We start from the raw sequence: 21,707 nt of genomic DNA on the forward strand, positions 1-21,707 counted from the left end.
CAGGAAGCTACCACCCAGAGGTTTTCAAGCCTTAGGCAAAGGTAAGTGAAGAGCACTAAAACCAGGGTGCAGCAAGAAGGTTACCTTGTTATTCATAGGAAAGATCCTGAGAAGGTAAGAAATAGAAGCTCCAGGCTCTACTGGAGCCTGGAAAGAGAACTTGGGAGGGAGGCTTTTGCAGATCAAGGGGATGAAACAAGCCCAGTCTCACTGTAGATGTACACAACACTGATGGACCTAAACTCTCCATTAGTAGCAAAAAATAGGGATTACAAGATGCATGAGGCTGTGGTATATGATTGCCCTAAATATATCTGAGCACTGCTTCTTCCAGAGACAGCTGCTGCCTTGTTGCCTGCAGAGAGACAAGCTACCAGTTTTGCTTTCCACACCTCTGAGTGATGGGCAGAACTTGCAAATGTGCCAGCAAAAACAGAGGATACAAAAGGCACTGGCTTTCTCCCTCAGAGGAAGTCAGGGAGCACAGAGGGCTCACTGCTCCAGGTGCTGGTAAACACAATGGTACAAGAGAGAAAAAGTTAATGTACCACAGCAATGACAGTGCAGGGAGGGGGAGCTGTCTGTTCCAAACCTCTGATACTCCCACGATGAGAAAAGGAGGAGGGCTGGAACAGTTCCTGTTGCTGGGGAACATCGCTAAGGTCTCTCTGTCCCTGTCAGCCACTGCTGGGACATGTAAATGTGCTCCACTAGCAAGGTAAAAATTGTTTCTACAAAGACAGCATTGACTTCCTGCAACAATCTCCTGCCTGCCTTTTCTGGCACCTGCATCAGACAGCACAGGTAGGCTCGCAGGAGAGCTTCATAAGTGCCCAGGTCCCAAGCATTTGCTTCCACAGCTGAAGTCAAAGACACTGAATGCTGTGCAAGGTCACAGTACACTGCTCTGAGCCATCATGTAATGCCTGCCACAGCAGAACGGATGTGAGGTCCAAACAAGCAGGAGAGGCTACTCAGAGCCTCAGCTGACATTTCTACTGCAGTTGCAGTATGGATACTTATTCGGGTTGCAGGATTTAGACATGCATTCCTAAGAACCACATGTGGAACCAGCAGCTATTTCATTCCCAGCATCACAAAGGGGTAAGAACACTGTGCCCTTTAAACCAAGGTGTAATTTGTAATTTTACCTGAGTATGACAATGCACCATAATATATACAATACACTGAGTAAATGAAAGGTGCCCATTATGATTTTTTTAGTAATTTCTAAGACTGATATCTGCTAAATCAGAATTACAAGCAAAATTAATTTGCACTTTTGAGGAGTTCACCTCTGATTCACTTTGACATAGGGTGATTACTAGAAAGAGGCTGAAAAATTATATTAGGTCTGCCTCCTCCATTTCCTTCAGCTTCTGGAGAGTCAGAAGTGGTCTTTCTCTTTCCTTATCTGTTTTCCCCAATATCTTTGTCTTCCTTTTTCTTTCCCCTCTTCTTACCCCCCTGGTCACGGGATCACTGACGTGAAAGAAAATAATTAGGCGGGTGGATGTCTTCCTTTCTTTGTGATATCTTACTAGACATTTTGAAATAGTGCAAAAGAAAAAAAAAAATCAAACAGACAAATTCATTCATCCATCGCTCCCTCCTGTGCAGAGGGAAGGACACGGGGCCGCGCAGGTTCCGGGGCGGCCCAGCAGCGCAGACTCACCGGTCGCTTCAGCGGGAACCGATGGATGCTGCGGTGAGAGTGGGAATTGAAGCGGCATCTTTGGGAGCACAACCCCAAGGCAAGGCGGGAGCAGAGGAGCGGCCGGAAAGGCAGGTGCGGCTCCCACGGCGCCCGCTGCCCGCACAGGCCCAGCGCCCGCCGGCCCCGCTCCCTCACACCGGGCCCGCCGGCCTCCGCCGCCCCCTGCCGGCCACGGCCACCCCGCCGTGACCCGGCCGCGCCGGTTTCCGCGGCACAGCCCCCGGAACACGACACAGCTCCGGGACACGGCACAGCTCCGGGACAGGACACAGCCCCCGCAGGAGCAGCTCCAAGGCGGCAGAGCAGCGCTCGGATGCCGCGGGTTCGCACCGGCAGCTCGGCGAGCCACCCCAGCAGCAGCGCTCTACCAAGTCAGGGTGCTCTGCCCCAAGAGCTCGGAGAGAAACAAACCGCTTTCTGATGAACAGAAGAAAATCCACATAAACTGATTAAACCAAGGAGACCTATAAAGTGCCACTACCCAAGCACCATCTTTCTACATGAGAATTATGGGTCATAGAAAGTCCGGGTAAAAATAGGATAGAGGACCATCTCTGGCAATACAAGGAAGCCGTGCAATAGGCATTCCACTCACCCAGACCAAGTGTGTGTTGTAGAAGCAAAGACACTGCTCCCAGGTCCTTGATAGGCGCACCGGGATACATTGTCTTGGAGTAAGCGAACTGGATTTCTCTCAGGCCAAACTCCCTAAGAAATAGCTTCCAACCACTAACCAGGGCTCCAGTTGCCCAACTTTTACCAGTCGCAGGCCATCTGCTGACACCAACAGCAAGAAACGGTGGACCACAGCAACAATCTTAGCCTTTGCCAGCCCTACAGCAGTCTGGAAGTGCTGCTACTCTTTTTTTTGATATTGTCAGCTGAAAGCTCAGCTGCCTCAAAAACACAGGAGTTACAAAACTTCTAATCTTTTGAGACTCATTTGCTCACATTAAAAAATACAAGTTGTTTTTCCTTAGGAACACTTGCTCTATTTATGTTCTTGTCTCTCATTCAACTACGGGTCAAGTGTCACAGGCAAGCAGATGCTTGGTTTAGGTGCAAAGGAAACATCCAATCTTTAAAGACACAGAGTTCTCCAAATCACCATTGTTTATGTTAGAAGTGATCTTTTAAACTGTAAGGTGCAAGATAATGTTGTCTCTGTACAAGTGTGAAATATTTGAAGGAATGGACAGACAGCAGCTATTTTTAAACTAGCATCACTGTATCAAAAAGTGTTTAATGTAAACATAGTCATCAGGAGGACTCCACCCAAAGCCACACTTGGCTATCAGATCCAGGATGGTAGAAAATTAGAAATGACTGATTAAACCACTTTAGGTAAGGTGTTTCCCAGCAAAGTATGATGAGTGAAAAATTACTGAGGACAAAGACAGTACAAAGAGTGTTCTGGGCTTTGAAAAACATTCAAGAGAAGGGAAATCACTGATAGAGAAAATGCTTCAACAAAGACAAAACATTTTAACTGCAGAAGAGAGGGCATGTGACACTTTGTTATGCAAAAGCATGGAAACCGGGATGATGCTGGCAGTAAAACAGCAATAGGTAAGGTTATTCTTTGCATATCTACAAAAGACAATTTTTAAACAAGAGAATCCTTCATTAGAGGATTATTTGAGTAAACTTAAAACAGTCCTTATAGGGAATTTGTGAAAATGACATCTTAAGAGAATGTAATCGTGCAATAAATGACAACAAGTGAAAAAAGGTTCTTTTATTTCTCAGTGTTTCTCCACTGTCAGTACTGTCCTTTTGCTGCAACACGTTGCAAAAAATTCTCTGCCTTTTCCATTTTAAACAGCTACAATATTTACAGGCTGTTTCCAATAACACACGCAGACACATACACACTCACAGACACGCAGGTACATATATCCCTATCCCTGGCAAGGTAACCTTTTGCTGGTAGAGGCAATATATATTTTCATTGTCCATTAAAAACCAAAGCCATCCTCTCATTTATGCTCTACTCCCCTCTCCATTTCCTAACCAGCAGCTATTGTCAGGCTTTCAAGGGCATCTGTGTAAGAAGTTACATATCCAACTATTTGATTGCCATCTTTCAAAGTTGTGGCCTAAGTGTACTGGGCTTATCTATTCAAACTGTACATAACAGAAGTCATAAAAATTGTTCATATTCAAATGTTCATGACCAAGTGATGTAGGTATACTCCCAAAATCTTTTGGGGCAGCCATCTTAATCACCTTTTTAGAAATATGCATATCATGCTGGGGTGAAACAAGTCACATGCTTTACCTTCCACCAAGGTGTTATGTACCCACTTTTTTACTAAGGCACCAGGAATTACCAGTATAATTTCTGAAAGAGTCCAGCGCCACTGAATGTACTGCATTAGAATATCAAACAGCAAGCCAGACAAGAAAAGAATAGATGCCTATATAATAGGTATAAAATTCCTTAATAAAATTAAGTACATAAAACCTGTGGTGGTACAACCCCAAATCCAATATAAGTTGAATAATATTGTTAATGGTAAGAAATGCAATTTATCCAGCTCCATTTTGTGAATTGAGAGTTCTGTAATTGAGAAAGGTCTTTAAAGCAGTGTCTGTGTTATCTACACTCCTAGGTAGCATGGTGGTGCGTGCATTATCAGAGAAAGCTGAATCAATCATAAGGCATCTCTCCCCCCCTTGCCCAAATCCAGACAAAGCTTTATAGCCTCTTGCCAAAGGCATAGACCTGTGCCATGTCTTCATCTCACCAGTCATCCAGGCTTCTCAAAGAGTTCTTCAGTTCCCAAAGGCATTGTGACCATGGGATGAGGAATGACTGGTGATGACTTGACTGGAAAACTGACATCACCACTCAGAATCATGCCAGATGTCCCATGCTGTAGGACCACTCAGCCTACATGGAAATACCTCAAGGTATCATCATCATCATCTTCCCCAAACTCTAAAACCATTCACGCATGCTGGATCATGAGAGAGATCCCCAGAATCCAGCACTAGTATCATCCACTGCAAGTAGCACAGAAGTCTAGGTGTCATCAGTGGTGCCACATACACAGTTCTAGGTTTTTGGTTTTTTCAGTCAGAACATTTTAAAAGATTGCACAGAGAAATGAAATTAGAAAAGGTTTTAAAACATCATGTAGTAGCCATTTTTACTAATGACATTATCTGCTTGACGGAGTTTTCAAGCTCTTTTCTGCAACTGAATGTTTTAGGGAGAAGTCCTTACATATGTACACATAGATACAACCTCCAAAGAAATCTAAGAAAGAAAATAGATTGGAGTCTACCTGGAAGCTACAACAGTAGGACTTAAATGGAATGTTCTTATGGCAAGAGAATATCACAATGCAAGGGGACAGAGCAAAAGCAAACATCTCTAACACTTTTATGAAAAGTCTAGAAAGAACTAAAAAATTCTGCTCTATGGTAAGGTTCAATTTGGACTGACAGGACTAATTTGAAAACACCCATCTTTTCCATCCTTACAACAGCAGAAAAATATTACACATCAAGACAAAGGCCAAGAAAATAAAACAAAAGATGAAATAACTTTTATCTAGACCAGAGGTTTCCAAAGACAGGTCTATCCTGTGGCCAAGAAGGCCAATGGTATCCTGGCCTGTGTGGCCAGCAGGACCAGGGCTGAGATCATCCCCCTGTACTCAGAAGGGTTAGGTCCCACCCTGAATGCTGTGTCCTGTTCTGGGCCCCCCAAATTAGGAAGGACATTAAGATGCTGAAATGCATCCAGACAAGAGCAACAAGGCTGGTGAAGGGTCTGGAGTACAAATCCTATGAGAAGGCTGAAGGAGCTGGGGTTGTGCAGCCTGGAAAAGAGCAGGTGCAGGGGAACCCCTACCACTCTCAACTCCCTGAAAGGAGGGTGTAGCCAGGTGGGGATTGATCTCTTCTCCCAGGTAACCAGTGTCAGGACAAGAAGACCCAGTCTTAAGCTATGCCAGGGGAAGTTTAGGCTGGGCATTAGAAAGAAATTCTTCACAAAAAGACTGACTGGGCATTGCAATGGGCTGCCCAGGGAGGTGGTGGAGTCACCATCCCTGGAGGTATTTAAAAGACTGGATGTGGCACTTCGTACATACCATGGTCTAGTAGTTGACAAAGCGGTGTTCAGTTATAGGTCAGACTCTATGACCTCAAAGGTCATTTTCAACCTAGTTAATTCTGTGTGATTCTGAGTTAGAAGAAAAACATTTTTGTGTCACTTGCACAGTAGAAACCAAAGATAAACTCTGTACAAACCAACATACAATTGTATGAATCTTAGAGAGTTCAGGAAAATCTTTAGAGTTAATTTTCCAAAGCCTTATGGAAGAGTGAAATTTCAACTAGGTGGCTTCTGTTGAGCAGATCTGGAATAGGTATGAGCACTATGTGAATGGCTTCACAAAAGATGTTAGCCATATACCTGAAAGAAAATGTTAACCTGTTAGCTGTGCACATTAAAATCCATCTCCTGAAGTCAACATATCAAAAGCCTTATGTTGTATAAAAAATAGAAATATTCATTAATTCTCTTTGCCCTTAAAAAAGTCTCTTTCCCTATCTGCTGTTTGCCAATCTAATTCCAGGCAGATACCCATATGCACTAAAATTTCCACATTAACAAGCCATTAATTCCTATCACATCTTTTACCAGCAATGGACATAGTCCTTACCTTACCCCAAAGAGAGTGAGAGATTGTTCAGTCAGGGTTAACATACTGAAAGTTTTTTTCAGTCAGCTTTAAAACAAAACAAAACAAAAAAATCTAACCTATATATTTTGGTTATCAGTCATTTGTTTACCTCAAGGCTTCAGTCCAAGGGGGAAAAAAACCAACCCTGTGCAACTAACGTCAAACAGGGGCTTATTTTCAAACAAACTTCTCCCTTTTAAATGAAGCAATGTTCCTAGTGATACAGAAAACCTGTATTAATTAATTAAAGGTATCAATTAATTAAAAGTATTTACCTGAAAGGAAGGACTTAGAATAAAATCTTCACTAAAAGGCCTTCAATTCAAAACATACACATTTTCTTTGTTCCTGGTAGCAGCATTACCAGACCGCTACAGAAGTTTCATCTTCTGTAGTACATTTTCATATATGCAGGAGATTAATTCAACTACTCTATAATGTGATACATATAAGGAATTTTGCTGTTCCACATAGTTTCAAGGGTGGCAGATGTGTGCATTTATACCATGATTAAATGGGACCATGTATGAATAAAGAGAAAAGTAATATGCAACTTTAGGATACACAGCATTTTGAGGACAAGTCTGCATAGTCTATGATGCAAGCAAGGTCCCAGTATCATTCACTGGGAACAGCAGCTGGAACTGAGTAGCTACCAGGCACACAGACTTACCCTTTCATGGCCAGATGGCATACAGTGACTTGAGCTGGAATACCAGTGTTTCTTAGGTAGCTGTTTCTTCCTTTTTTCTTATGCCATGTAATTTCACTCTTGCATTAGGTACATAATGGACAATGTTTCTCTGATGTCAGAGAATTAATTATAATAACCTCTGTGGTATATCAGAAGTCTCTTCTAATTACAACACATATAAAGAAGTGGAGGTGACTGGGAAGAAGATGGCTGCTCCCAAAAGCTAGAACTGTATGCAAATTCCCCACAGAGTCCTATATAATTACAGGTCAGAAACAGGAAACAATCACAACAGGTACATTTCTTTCTTACGGATTAAGAAAAGTGAGTCATAGGAACTGCAAGTCAAGAACAAACCAGTTTCCCTCTTACACTCCCATGATAGTTCTGAGTTACTTGTTTCCCTGAATACACACTTTTAAAAAAATACAATAAAACCTAAGATATGTAACACATGAATAATTCAACTTCACAGTTATAAATACTCAAATTACACTTACATAGAATATATAATCACAGAAAATAAAATTCAAGTCATAGAAAAGAATGAAGACTAAAGGGAAAGAAAAGGCAAGGTGGTAAAAGTGATACAAGTTTAGGGCTGTGCCTTCTATAAAAGATCACTGAAAGCAGAAGTCAAGTTTTGTTGGGTTCTTTTTTCGTTTTGTTTGGGAAGTTGTTACTGTTTTTTTCTTTTTAAATTGGATAGAATAAAAAAAAAACCTTCAAGCATATGTGAAGTAATCATGGACCTGCACCTTCCACTACAAAACTAAAACTACTGTGTTTGCCAGAAAAGAGACAATGAAACAACACAGCCGGCTCTGGGTGTAAAGAAGCAAAGTAGCCAAGGCTAGTGAAGGGAAGACAGATGGTAAGTCATATTAGGGCCCTCTTTAAAGCTAGATGTGTTGTACAGGCTTGAGGCACCACTGCCACCACACTAAAGTCTGATGTAGCACAGGGATACTCAGGTGCTTTTCTACACATTTGTTATTTTACCATTTATTGTGAAGAGGATGCAGCAAATGCACTTGTACGAAATACAGAACATAGAACCAAACCCATGGCACAGCCCTTACCATCAACATGTATATGGAGAGGGAGGGGATTAATCCCAAAGGCAATTTAAATAATGGTATTTTATATACTTATATTTATATATATAAATAAATGTTCTCAGCAATCTCAGGGTTGTTTTTAGTGCATTGCTGTAAAAAAATTAGTGCAGTTCTCATTAATGTTTAGCTCATAAGGAATAAGAATCTATACATCTGTTCAGTCTCTTCTTGCCACACCTGAAACCCTTACACTGTTTCACCAAACTGAAGGTTTGTAGTCAATTTCATTAAAATAAGGTGGATGAATTCCACACACTCTGTGACAAGACATGGCATTTTTTGGCAAAACAATTAGAAAAATATGAGGTGCTCTGATCTTAGAACTGAAAAGTTTGTTGATTTAAAGCATTACGCAATGCATAACAAAATTTATAAACAAAAGATATGTCTCAACAAATCTATCCTTCATGCAAGTGTTTCTTCAGCAGCTAACAACTTAAAAAAATTTCTTACACTTGTTTATTTGGGGGAAGGGACTTAGACAAATCTGTGTTTCAAGTCCTCTCCTACAACCGGACCAAAGTTTCGTGTCCCGGGAGCTGCTTCTTCTGGACCCCTCTCTCTTCTGAATCACTGGAGAAGAGGAAGTTTCAGTCTCAGAGAGATTTACACTTCAGCCCCAAGTTCAAGGACTCCAGTTTCAACAACAGCAACATATTTATCTTCAATTTGAACCAGCAGGATGGTTTTATCTATATGCGACCGACTACTTGGATCTCTGCTGCAAGGCACCCAGCGGTGAATCACCTGGGGGGGAAAAAAACCAAAGTATAATAATAAACTGTAAGCTCCACAGGGAAAGCTGTCATATCAAAGTTGTGGCTTATGATAACTCAAGACCTTTACAGGGCCAAAGCAGCAAAAATACAGGTGCTATATGACTTAGCTGCACATTTTTCAATGACAGCATACCCATAGATAAGCTGCACATTGAAGTCTTGCTGAAGATCTGCTTCTTAAAATCACAGTTAGATCTTTTACAACCATGAGAGCAGCCAGTCTGATTTAGATTTGAGTAGGAACAACTTGACCCAAATCAAAACCAAACAGTTCATCCAAAGGGAGAAGCGACTATAAAAAGGGCACACATAGAGATTTGGGATATTTTGATGCTCAGTTTGTAATAATCTTAAAACACCTCAGTGTTGTGCAGCTTAGAACCACAGTTCACCAGGAATCAGGTGCAGACTACTGTCTCTTGCAAGTTAAAGCTCTTGCCAGGATTTTGTTACCTATGCACTGTGAATTCAAGGTTGATCTTCTAAACCAAGTTATTCAAAGATAATTTTAAATTAAAAATATTACAAAGAAGAAGGGGTTCAGAAACAGTGCTACAAATTATTGTACTGTACTTCCTTAGATCTACAGAACTCAGGTACTTTGATCTGCTACTTCCATGGATCTTGCCTGATATTGACTGACAGAAGGTCCCTTTTTCATACTTGTATGTCTCTATTTATCTGCCTCCTTAAAAACACACCCTTAACTTCTGGGCGCCCCAAAGGAACCATAAGGATGCTCCATTAACATGGGTATAAGTGTCATCAGCTTTATAGAAATAGAATTATCTCAAATTTCCCAGTTGTGGGAAAAGAACTCTTAATTCAAGACAAAGTAAGTTAAAAAGCTAGTAGAACTAATTTTTACTAATTCCACAGCAGTAAAGTTTTCAAGAGTCCTAAAGATATAAAGAGAAAAAATAACAGAAAACCACAGTCTTCCAAATCAAATCCAAGAGACTCACTTATTTTTCATTATACACAGCTGGCAATTTTGCTTAACACTGGGTGAAGGACATTTAGCTTTGTCCATTGCATGAGATCTATGCTGCATAGATACAGGGCAAGCAGTTCAGCCAGGGAAGCACAGCATCTTTAGTTCCTCTGATGCAACAGTGTGATATTTAAGTGTCTGTTCAAGTCTGACTTGAAAGAGTGTCCATATAATTTTTATGCTGCTGTATGGAATGAAAACAGCAATATCCTGTCCCCAGACACAATAAAAAGTTTTCCAATGAAGTCCCAAGTGCTACATACTTGTTGTCCAATTTAACGCTAGTGCCTTTGAGATTACTACAGGCGTCAATATCATGGCTCCTTAAAAGCTGTGTATCTGCAAAAAGTTGTACACAGATTGAAACTCATCACTGCCATACTGCCACACTCGGTTTTACCATCTCTTCTATAATGACTGGCATTTATTTGGTACATGCAAAATGTTGTCACCAGGTAGTCAAGAGGTGGTAAGAATCTCTTGGAGGAAAAGGGTTCTTCTACACCCCAGTATCATGTACCATGGAAAGACAATGCTGGGCATACCCTCTCAAAACAAGGAAAAAATAGTTACATTACAAAGAGGACTGCTAAATATAATTTCTTGGAAGAAACCTTATAATGTCTTTCTGCCTTATACACACATTGCACTGCATACTTAGCAAGATAAATTAAATTATGAAAAATGCTTTTTTCTATGTAGCAGCAAAGTTTTAAACTACCGAGTGCTGAACTCCATACTGAGAGCAGACATAAGGTAAACTGCTTAATGAGCAGCAACTCAGCAGGTAAGAATAATTTCTGCCTATCTGCAGGAAGGACCACAGTCACAGGATGAGAAAAGGAAGATTGTCCTAAGAGCTTTACTGATACTAGTATGTTTAACCACAGGCAGCTGAAGCAGGCAGTGTCATCAAGTTAAATCCTTTCCTCCTAATCACATACAGGATAATCTGGTGCTTTCCTCCCTTTCTTGTTAGGTTAAAAGATGCTCTTCTAAAAAAACCTGCCTATATGCTGTACCAAAAATAGATGAGAAGCATTCAGAACAGCTTACTCTGACCTTTAAATCCTCTTGTTTTAATCTTTCTATAGCATCAATCACTGTACATGGACATGCAGCATGCTGTAATTCACAAACTCCTGAAAAAAATTGTCCAGGGACAGTAGGCAAGACGACATGTTTCAACATAACCCTTTACATTCACCATCTTTACCACATTCTTGATCTGCATCAGTATGTCTGAACCCAAGATAACTGAGAATATTTACAACAGCACTCTACTAACAAGTGTTACCTACAATGTAATGCTACTGTCCTAAGAGTGGACTGTCAACTCTGTTCGAGAGTGGACTGTCAACTCTGTTCGCTCCATTTCTTCCCTGAAGTTTGCACACATATCCACAGTGATGGTCTTTCAAATGGCAAAATCTATCCCTAAAAGCAATTTATAAATAATGCCTCCAACTGAGGGAAGCAAAGAAATTTGTTCAAAACTGATCTATTCCAAATGAAAATACAGTTCTATTGAAGAATAATGGTAGACCACATCAGTGACTCTTCCCTCTATCTCTAAGAGAATACTGGAGCATCTTTACAGATATCAAAAGTTCTTAAAAAAAAAAAAGTACATCGCAGTAAAAATCAAGAGGTTTCAAAAACCACACTGGGTTTTTTGCTCATAAAAGGAGTCTAAATTGGGAGATAAGTTTTCTAGCCATTGCAGTGAATTTTTGTAAACTGCAGATGTAACATCCATACAGAAAAGAGAGACACAATTTCAAATCATGGGCTTTCACAAGTTTTAGTTAGAATAGCTTTCCTTCTTAAAGGAAAGTAAACACCTACCATGTATCTATTATACAATAAAGTCACATCTAAAGACTATCTTATTTAGGAACAACTAATAAAAGGAACAACTAATATAAGCACATGGAAACATAAGAACATAAGCTCTCTTTTGATCAGAATAATTTAAAATCAAATACTATCAATTTTTCAATTAAGGACTTGTTAGTAAATTTGTTCAGGGACTGACATTTCAAAGAAAGGAAAATGAATGATGGATGAATGAGAGCAATGCCTGAGAGATTATGACAAGCTGAAAGGAGGCAAGGAAGGAGTGGTGGCTTACAACATTTGAAACATCATCCTGCAGCTTCTCTACAGAGTTGCAGAAATAGCTCTCTGCCTCAAATTAAGACTCTAGACTTGCTCTTCCAGCAACAGAGACTTTGAGGACAGCTGCTCACCTAACTTATCTACTACATCGATCTTTTCATTAACAGAAATAAAGGCAGACTGCCACAGAATCAAGACACTGCCTTTTTTAAGGTTAGCTTGCCAACTTCCAAGCAAAACTTACATGGCCTTCCATGCCTTCCTGAGGACTCCAGTCTTTCCAGCTGTTTCTTCCAGCTTTTAGCCGTATCACCTCATCTGGCCACTGCAGCTCTTTCCTTTTTGACACGTTGATCCCTTCCAGTACTTGACTGGGATCCATTAACTATAAGTAGGAATTGAGTTTTGACTGTTAGTTCAGCCAAAATTTAAAAGAAACAGATAAACTAACCTTTTGCATAATTCCAGATAATTGACTTTAACCCACTGAAATTGATTTCTGACAAATTTCAAAGTTGGAAACTTGAGCTGCAGGCTCTCCAAGCCCAAACAGCACTGAATTTGGAAATGATGCTGTGGTTTCAGACACCAGTGAATATGCCAGTTCACTGAAGCAACAGCTCTGATTCCATTCCCCACCTCTTTCAGTTATACTAGCTCATGGCAGGATTAGGGAGCTGGCACAAAAAAAGCATTGGCAGCACACATTCTAGTAGCAGGGAAAAGTTAAGTGATGATGAGCTGTTACAATAGGCTCATTACTTCTTACAGAATATCTTAAACTTGGGGAATTCATTGTTAGGCAGAAGAAGTATTTATCTACTAGCATGGTTAGTTGAGACCCACCCCATGTTTTGAAGTAAACTGGCCTTTCCACAGGGCAAGCAGGAGAAAACTCCTGAAAAATTCTTCCTATTTAAGGACAGAGAGAACTCCATAATGTCCACTATCCAAAGGCACATATCCACTTTATCCTCCTCACACAGAGGATTAGTAAGCAGCTTCATAAAAGGGCCCTTGCCTGCAAACAAAAGCTATTAAGCACAGACCCAAAAAATTAATTTAACTTTGCCCACTATGACACAATTTACTAAGTATTACTTAAACTGAGGTGGTATCAGCAACGAAATCATGTTTATTATGATCTAACCTCTTGAACAGACTTCTTGAGGTTTCCCACACGTATAATGCCAAAGACATGTATGTGGGGCTAGTATGAGCTAAGAATGTAAGAATAAACATTCCTGGATTTTCACAAAACAAGTAAGGCTGCCATGATTAATTTCATCAATAGTGAATTGTTTGCTGCTCAGTAAACCCTGAAGTGGATATAACCAAAGAATAAATACATATGAAAGTGAAAGCAGGTATTTTACACTTGCTTTTGTGGAAAATCTACTTGGCTTCAAAGAAAAAAGCTTTCTATCCTGCAAATGAAGCTGTTTAGCTTTACTTGCTGTAATGCATAACAGGTAAACTAAATATGAAGTGGAACTGAGTTCCACTGACATTCTGAGAGCTGCACTATAGCCAAAAAAGAAAAAAAGTAAACAAGGAACATACAGGAAGGCTGCTTGTCCAGAAAACCTTTTCTTTACATTAATTCTCCAAACATAACTGCACAGAAACTATATACCAGATATTCTAGAACATGTATTTGTAAGCAGCGATTTCAACAACATACAAAGGAACAAGTAATAAAAGCACGTGGAAACATAAGTTAACTTGTTCTTCTAGACTATTCACCTGGATTCTGTAAATAACGTCATCCTTTTTGGCTTGCATTTGGTTTGCAGGGCTTGCACTGCCACCTGACTGAGTTTCAGCTGCATTACTCCCTCCTTCTGTCCCTAGAAAGCCCACAAGGGCATGCTGTTTACAGGCTGGGATGCTTTGGCTGGAGCTGCTAGAAGAGGGCAGTCCGTGCTGCACGCTGACCCCAGTCTGGCCAGTAGGTTCCATTTGGTTGACCATAGACAGGCGGGACTGGATGGAAGAGGGGAGGTTGCGAAGGGATATCTGACTGGTGGAGGAGCGGCGGCACGGCACAAAGCCCGCTGCGGATGTGCGGAGGGACGAGTGACGGCTGCCGTAGCAGTAGGATGAATGGCTAGCGACTGAGGCACGGGCAGGGGAATGTCTGACAAGGCTGGACTGCACAGAGTGGGAGCTGTGACTGGTGCCTGAAAGTAAAAGATACACAATCAGGAAAGTTTGATAAAGCCTCCCACGCACAATAGATTGCCAACACAAATGTTTGTTTTACAAAACTGATTGTCTAACCAACATCATTTGAAACAGATGTATTGCAGAAGATCTCTGCTGCATCTCACATAGCAGAATATTTCAATACATTCCATTCAGCTTATCTCAGAATTTCATTCTGTTCAATTCACAATCCCTATCAGACAAGTACCTTGAAAAATGCTTCAGTCTTGCATTTTCTGCATTAACAATTTCTTACTAAACATTAGTACTTCAGTTTACCATACGTGAGGCAATAAGAAAGATAGATGCCCATGTTTTAAAATAATATCCTTGATTACACATTCAAAGTTTGGGTCAGAAAATTCATTAGAACAAAAGCTATTTTAAAACAAGTTCAAATTTAATACATCTGAAGCTAAAAACAAATTGCAGTTTATGAGCATCGGTGTAATTGTTTCTCCTATACTAAATATTTGCAGATAACTCTCCTCAGCTGATAGATCTAATTATGTTCATACAAATCCATACATCTGTATTTTCTTTGTGAGTAAAGGCAACGTTTGAAAGACTTTCTCAGCTTTACTGTTTGTCACCTCCTTAACTACAGATCACTATGAACCCTTGGATAAATTCAGCTAGAACACTGCGCAAATTACAGAACTTGTTTCACTGTATAAATAAGAAATATAAACATTCCCAAAAAATTATGAGTTCAGCATTTGCAAACAATGGAAGTGAAATATTCAGTCTGTAGAAACCTGTTTTTAAAAGTTATTTTATCTACTTGTCAGCACAACTATATCCCTATTTATCAGATCTGTTTGGGAACCTTGTATTGCATAAAACAGTACTGTAGTTTGAGATGAATCCAGCAGCTCTTAGCACAACATAAAATCACATCACTTTAGTTTGCTTTTTCTTTTAACTTAGGCCAAAGAGCTGAAAGGCCTGTTTTAGCTATAGGACCAAATTTGTATGAAGTTGTCTCTTTGTTTTAACTTTACCCAGAGTGGAGGGATGAGTTGGTGGATGAGCTGCAGGAAAAGTTGTGGGATGAGCTGCCACAGGAGGGTGCTGTACTGCTCCAGGTCCCTGCCCTGTAGTTGCATTCCCTCCTCCTTGTGACATGCTGCTCTGTGACTCATTGATAGTTGCATTGTTACTTGTGCAAGAAGCTCCACCTCCAGCATCTGAATCCTCAATATTTCCACCACTATTGCAGCCAGCTCCACAGCCTTTCCTTAGTCTGGAAACACAATGCAAGTGATACATTAATGCACACCTCCTAAACATTAGTATTCTAAGAAATGCTTCATGACATGCAAAAGGATCAGCACAATCCACAGCATTTCCTAAAATCAGTTAAAACCTGACTTTATTTTCTCAGAATATGCTTTGCAAATACAAACACTGCTTTCTAAGAGACTGCAATTTTTTTCATGACAGCTATTCAATAACATTATTTATGATGAGTCAAGTGCTCATATAAATTAGCTTTTTAAAAATTATTCCACCTGTGAAATACAAATCAGTGATAAAATTTCAACTCAAATGCTCATAGAACATCCTGGTTATTTTGGAACAATTTAATAAATTATGCTACTTAACACACTAGTCACGTGTAACTGTTACACTGCAAAAATCTTTGTCTACACAGATTAGCAAGGAAAATGTTTCCTGGATTTTTAATGTATTTGGTTTCTGTTACCTTCAGTAAAGCACTCACAACTGTTTGAAGCACATGCTGAACACTCGGAGAGTAGGCTGGCCACCATTTTCCAGCATACACAGTTTTTTCACCACATTGTTTACATTAATAAGCTTCAAATGGATACAAACACCACAGCACATTTCCTCCTCCCTTCAATTCCTACTTTCATTTTTCTTTTCTGTCACACTCGAGTACACTGAGCACTCCTTTCCAATTTTTTGTCCCAGGACACAGAATCCTGAAGTATAAACCTTGGATTCAAATACTGTTGTGTGTCATGCTTTCACCTGTTATTCTGTGAAGTCGGACAAGCTGATGGCAATAGGAGAAAAATACCACAGACTGCAGTAAATGTGGCATTTTTGGCACTCTGGGTGAAGCAGCATGTTCTGTTCTGATATGCTGCAGATGTCTAAGATAAATACAACCATCAGAACAGCTACAGGACTGTTCAGACCCCAGCACAAGCTCCTGGAACTACTAAGAACTGGGATGCACATTTCTGAATGGCACACAGCTCCCACTGCTGCTTTTGGAGCCACAGTCATATAGGGCCAGAAGTGCAGTAATAAGTTCTCATGGCCTATAACACACAGCACAGCAAGAGTTTGTATTGGATTACCCAGGGGTCACATGGGGAAACAATTATATCATTCCAGTTACTACTTCTGGCACTAACATACAGCATTATATAACATATAAGCACTTCTGAGATTTTGAACAACAGCTAAAGCTTGCATAACGATGAATGAGCATGCTCTAAAGCATTAATACAGCCAGTCTCATACTAAATATCTGCCCGACAAGAACCCTACCAAACAGTCCTGATTCTGTAAAGATGGTATTAGAGACTGCAAAAACCATCATACTGAAAAAACAGTACAGAAGTTGCATTGTGTCTCATTATCAGACCTAACATCAGATCTGAAGTTGCAGTTCCTGCATCTAGACTTTATCTTCTTTTCTCTGAGCTCTCATTTACATAGTTTGTGGTGTATTACTCAGCCTTGGAGATGAATCCTATACTAAAGCAGTTGCCATATGTTACTGATGTGCCTAAAATAAGAGTCAAGGTTTATTTATTTTAACGTGATTGAATATTATAAATTATGCTGTGTTGGGCCTGTGCAAGACTTGTTAATGAAATGAGAACATGAACACACACTAATAAGAACCCCTTTTGTCAGCTCACCTGTGCCATGTAGACACTATGAAGTTTCTGATGTTTCCTAAGCTGATGGCTCCCCCAAGAATGTCCTTTAGCTGTTCATGACTATCTGAGTAGGAAGTAGTCAAAGGTGAGACATAGATTGGGTATCCAATTGGCTGGTCACAAGAAGAGTTGATCATGTTCCTCAGAGCTTGTTTAGCATTTTGGATACTTCCTCTTTCTGGATTACGATTACGTAGGAAGACAAGCTCCTGCTGTTGTCCTGCCCACAGGCCACGTACACACTCCTTATTGACCTGCAAAAGCCAAGAAGAGAGGCTGTGTCAGAAAGTGAAGCAATGAGAGAGCATGTGGTGACTGCTGTGTTATACCAAAGCCTTTGTAAGCACATGCAGCATTGCACTGCAGGACTGCCAGCATTCACATGCAGTTCTTTTATAGGCTGAACCTAGGGGCACAGGCTGCAACAGTGAGCACAAACAAATTTAAGAATGGGATGAGAAATAAGTAAGAAGGAACTGATTTTCTGATACAATACTTGCACTGTATGAGAAGAACCAGCCCTATTAATAACAAAACAGTAAAGATTTCAGTTGAGGCAGCAGTTTGGTATAGTTATTAAAATACAGCTTGCTGTCACACTGTGAAAGGTACACAAAGCTTACCTTAATGACCCTGAAACTGAGATAGCGCTTATTGAGCATAATGATCTTGTACTCGTTGGTGCCATCGTCCATCACGTGGCGCAGAGCAAGGAGGGACGGAGAGTTGGAAAGAACTGCACTTCGCCAAGCAGGGTCCCCTTCATGTGCTATAACCAGATTTTCTTCATGAGTTGTTATAGCTTCATAAAGGACAGAAGGATCATCGTATTCATCTGGAGAAGTGAAGTGATCCTGTTTCCAATAATACACGTTCATTGAGCTATGATTAACATTTCAGATGTAACTACATATAAAAATAGAACATTTCACACCTCAAACTTTTTAAATGATCAGTGCATAACACAAAGTTAGCCATCACCAGTATCAAATACCTACTTAAGAACACTGTTAAAGATGACTTCTTTTACAACAGATTGGTTCTGTTTGCCTGTATTTGCTTCAACTTAAAACCAAAATTATTAGAAGAACCTGCCTATCGCTGATTCAAGTAAATTTCTAGATTAATTTTACAGTAGATTTATATCTATTTATACAGCTGGCAGAAGCTTTTTAGTTTTAGCTTCTCTTCTTATTCATAAACTTCCAACTGTAAAACACTCTTAAGCACTGATTATTCACTGAGACTGTACTATATGAAAATAGCAATTATAAGAAAAACAATATTTACTATGAAAAAGTTCACATTAGTACTTGATGACAAACTTCTTCAGCATCAAGACAACTTCCTTACTATAAAGACAACTTACATTACTGCCAGTCAAATAAAAACTAAAACACAAAACAAACAAAACAGAAAACCTGCAAGTTCAATTCAGTATTGAGTAACATTACTTTCTGGCTAAAAAAGGATTGTGGTTAATAGCTAAATTTCCACACTGACTGAAGCCTGGGTATGCTGATGCACTGCAAGTGAATTAAATCATTTTTTACAGATTAACAGAATAACATTCAGAACTTTTATTTTTTCACTGCTGTTGTGACCTGTTTTTCTCTCTCTCTTCCTTCTTCGACTTCAATCAAACCCATTTTGCACAGCAACCCTCTGAAAACACTTAAGAGAGTTGTTGAAGTGGTACTTCTGCTGGTTTCAACAATAAGTTGGTAATTATTCTGCTTTGCTGTATGTATTCCTATCACACACCTTCTCCTAGATTCAAAAAGTTTGTGTTACATGAATAAGTTAATTCAACCACTGCTAGCTTTGGGAGACCGCAGACGGCAATGAAGGCAAAAAAAAGAAACCTTTATAATTATTTTTTAAATTGCAACTAAGATTTGTTTACTTATTATGATTTTCAAGCAATCTATTCTTCCTGAGTACCAACACTTCTCCCTCCTTACAAAGTGCTTATCACTAAGTATATATTTTCTTGTACTTGCTGAGTTAATACATGCACTGGTCAGAATTTGAGAATCTTCACCCACACTTCACTACAAACCCTAATTTCAGCTTATGGAAAAGTAACCTTCTCATTCTCATCTGAAACTTGTGATTACAACACTACAAAGTTAAAAGAACAAGAAAAACAACTCCCACTGGAGGAGAGCACTACACAGCTTTGAACGCATAACCTTTTAAACCAATTACCTATGTGTAGGGAGGGAAGAGGGAAAACATCAGAGAAGCTGTTCATAAGGGAAATCTCTAGATAGGTATGAAACAGGGCTTGACATGTTCTCTGATCTACAGTTAATGTAATTTTCAAGCTCTGAGCATAGACAGCATTCCCTTTTCCTCTGTATCACCTTCCAAAAAAAGTTGTAATAAATCAAAGGACAAGACACAGTAGTCCCTCATTTTCAGTAGTCAATTTCTATCACAGTCCTTTTATTCTCATTCTCTTTTTCCTTTCTCCCAGCCACTAATTTTTAAAAGAAAAAATGCACAAAAATGAAAAACTGGACACATTGTTCTGTGTAATCTCTCACTTGATGAAGCTTCAGTGACATCCGTATTCCAGGGACCACTACTTTCCTCAGTAATTCCATGTCAGCAAAGATCCATTCATCTCTAATTGAAGATATACGGAAGTCACCCTTAAATAGGGCATGCAGGCCATACAAGAAGGATTCCAGGTTACTGTTGAGGGGGAAAAAACAAAAACAACCCAAATATTAACAGAAGTACATATCCACAGTTATAACTGAAAAGAAACTACTGAGCTGCACAGAAAGGCACACAATTCTTCTCTACCAAGGATAAGACAGGGAATAGATGTGTATGTAAAAAAATTTGGTACATCAGATGTCTACCTGCACTGAACAGGTAATGAACAAACTATACATGCAACAGACTATTTATGTGGACTAAAGCAAACAAATATCATGAGGAGTGCCTGATTTAAATCAGAAGATTCTAAAAGGCAAAACTTTCCAGGGTATAACAACAGACCAATTAAAGAGGGTATCCAACTTCAGTTGTCCATGCTTTATTACAAAATAAAAACATGTTAACTTTTCATGCTTTAAAGAAACTATTTCAATTAGTAAGCTAACTTAAGAATGAAGAATCCTATATGCTCTGATGAATCTTGCAAATCCATATATAAACAACCTTCAAGATGGCTGGTACTTAGAGGAATTAATCAACAGTTGCCCTGAAATTGAAGTAGAACAGGTTTTATAGTCAGCATCCAGCTGACCAATACCTTCCACATCCAATTATGCTTCAAGCCATCACCTTGTCATTTCCTGAACCTTATAGCTGTATTTTACATTTGCTTTCTAAAATTGAGGCTGTCAGCCTGCAAGAAAGTTGCCATATGACAACAGATTTGAGCTGAAGATTTGTACAAAACACAATTGCTTGCCACAGAGCCGCCTAAACTGTGATATTTACCACAATGGTCTCATCAAACATCCACCAAGACATATCAGTTTTTCTTTTTAAGAAACTTTCCTCTTTTCCCCCTAAATTCCATATAGGACATGTAGTTGGTGCAGGAAATGGAGCTTACTTTTAGATCCCAGACAATTCCAAACTGGTTATAGCCAGTCCTTACCCATTCCAGAACTCCCATCTTGAATTAGTTCAATAAAATAATATGCTTAGCTGCAAGTCCTCCCACATTTGCTCTTCTATAGTTCCATTTCAGTGGTTGTTGTAATGAAGCTACATAGCACATTTGCCCAGCTTAAGGCAAGATGGCATTAATTATCTATTTCTTCTATGAAAAGATACTAATCTAAAACCTAATCTAAGAACTCAAAGGGATTTTGAGGATAGGAAACTTAGAGCAACAATATTTTATTACCTAGACATATGATGTGAAGCTGTTCCCAATGCTCTCCGCCCCAGAACACACAGTCCATAACACAGTGTCACTAGGGGTGAGTCCTTACTTGAATCCAGTGGCTTGTAATAACAAAAGAAAAAATAAGTTAGGTGAATGGAAAAAAGAAATGGCCACTGAAAAGGAAGATTCTGCCAGATGAAGGAAAAAGACCCAAACATAGCAGTTCTCAAGTGTGTGTATGTACCTACCACAACAGTCACTCTTAAAAAACACTTCTGATTTAAAGTCTGAGCAAGAGTTTTACAAGTATTTAAGAATACTTGTAAAGGTGAATACATATATATGACTATTTGAAATAAGAAATTGTAAGCTAAAGAGATGCATGCTACAGTCCTCATGGTGTGTATCTTGCAGGCAAACTGCTGATTAGCTAAATTATAGGGTTTACACAAAATTATTTTCTGTGAATACAGAGGATTAACACTGGTTTTGAGTATTTAAATCTGATTTACCTGACAACTTCCCTGGACTACAGCTTTAGTCAAGGGGTTAGTTAGGGGAAACTTGCCCTCAGTTCAAGGCCAGCA

At 39.6% G+C, this 21,707-nt stretch overlaps 1 protein-coding gene across 8 annotated transcripts in view; it reads right to left on the reverse strand.

The window, feature by feature from the left end:
* Positions 1 to 6,618: 6,618 nt before the first annotated feature.
* PCNX1 (pecanex 1) overlaps positions 6,619 to 21,707 on the reverse strand; it is an 85,951-nt gene continuing 70,862 nt past the window's right edge. For all 8 annotated transcript variants that reach the window (XM_054275858.1, XM_054275857.1, XM_054275853.1 and 5 more), the window contains 8 exons: positions 21,139 to 21,239; positions 19,814 to 19,964; positions 17,885 to 18,115; positions 17,241 to 17,515; positions 15,342 to 15,583; positions 13,876 to 14,312; positions 12,374 to 12,514; positions 6,619 to 8,982 (listed from right to left, as the gene is read on the reverse strand). In XM_054275858.1, the coding sequence (XP_054131833.1) occupies positions 8,842 to 8,982; positions 12,374 to 12,514; positions 13,876 to 14,312; positions 15,342 to 15,583; positions 17,241 to 17,515; positions 17,885 to 18,115; positions 19,814 to 19,964; positions 21,139 to 21,239 (1,719 nt within the window). In that variant the 3' untranslated portion in view covers positions 6,619 to 8,841. The remainder of the gene's footprint in view (positions 8,983 to 12,373; positions 12,515 to 13,875; positions 14,313 to 15,341; positions 15,584 to 17,240; positions 17,516 to 17,884; positions 18,116 to 19,813; positions 19,965 to 21,138; positions 21,240 to 21,707) is intronic.

Source organism: Melozone crissalis, unplaced genomic scaffold (assembly GCF_028551555.1).
Source record: "Melozone crissalis strain CALT ecotype California unplaced genomic scaffold, PUWL_Pcris_2 ptg000018l_1, whole genome shotgun sequence".
Taxonomy (NCBI): Eukaryota; Metazoa; Chordata; class Aves; order Passeriformes; family Passerellidae; genus Melozone; species Melozone crissalis.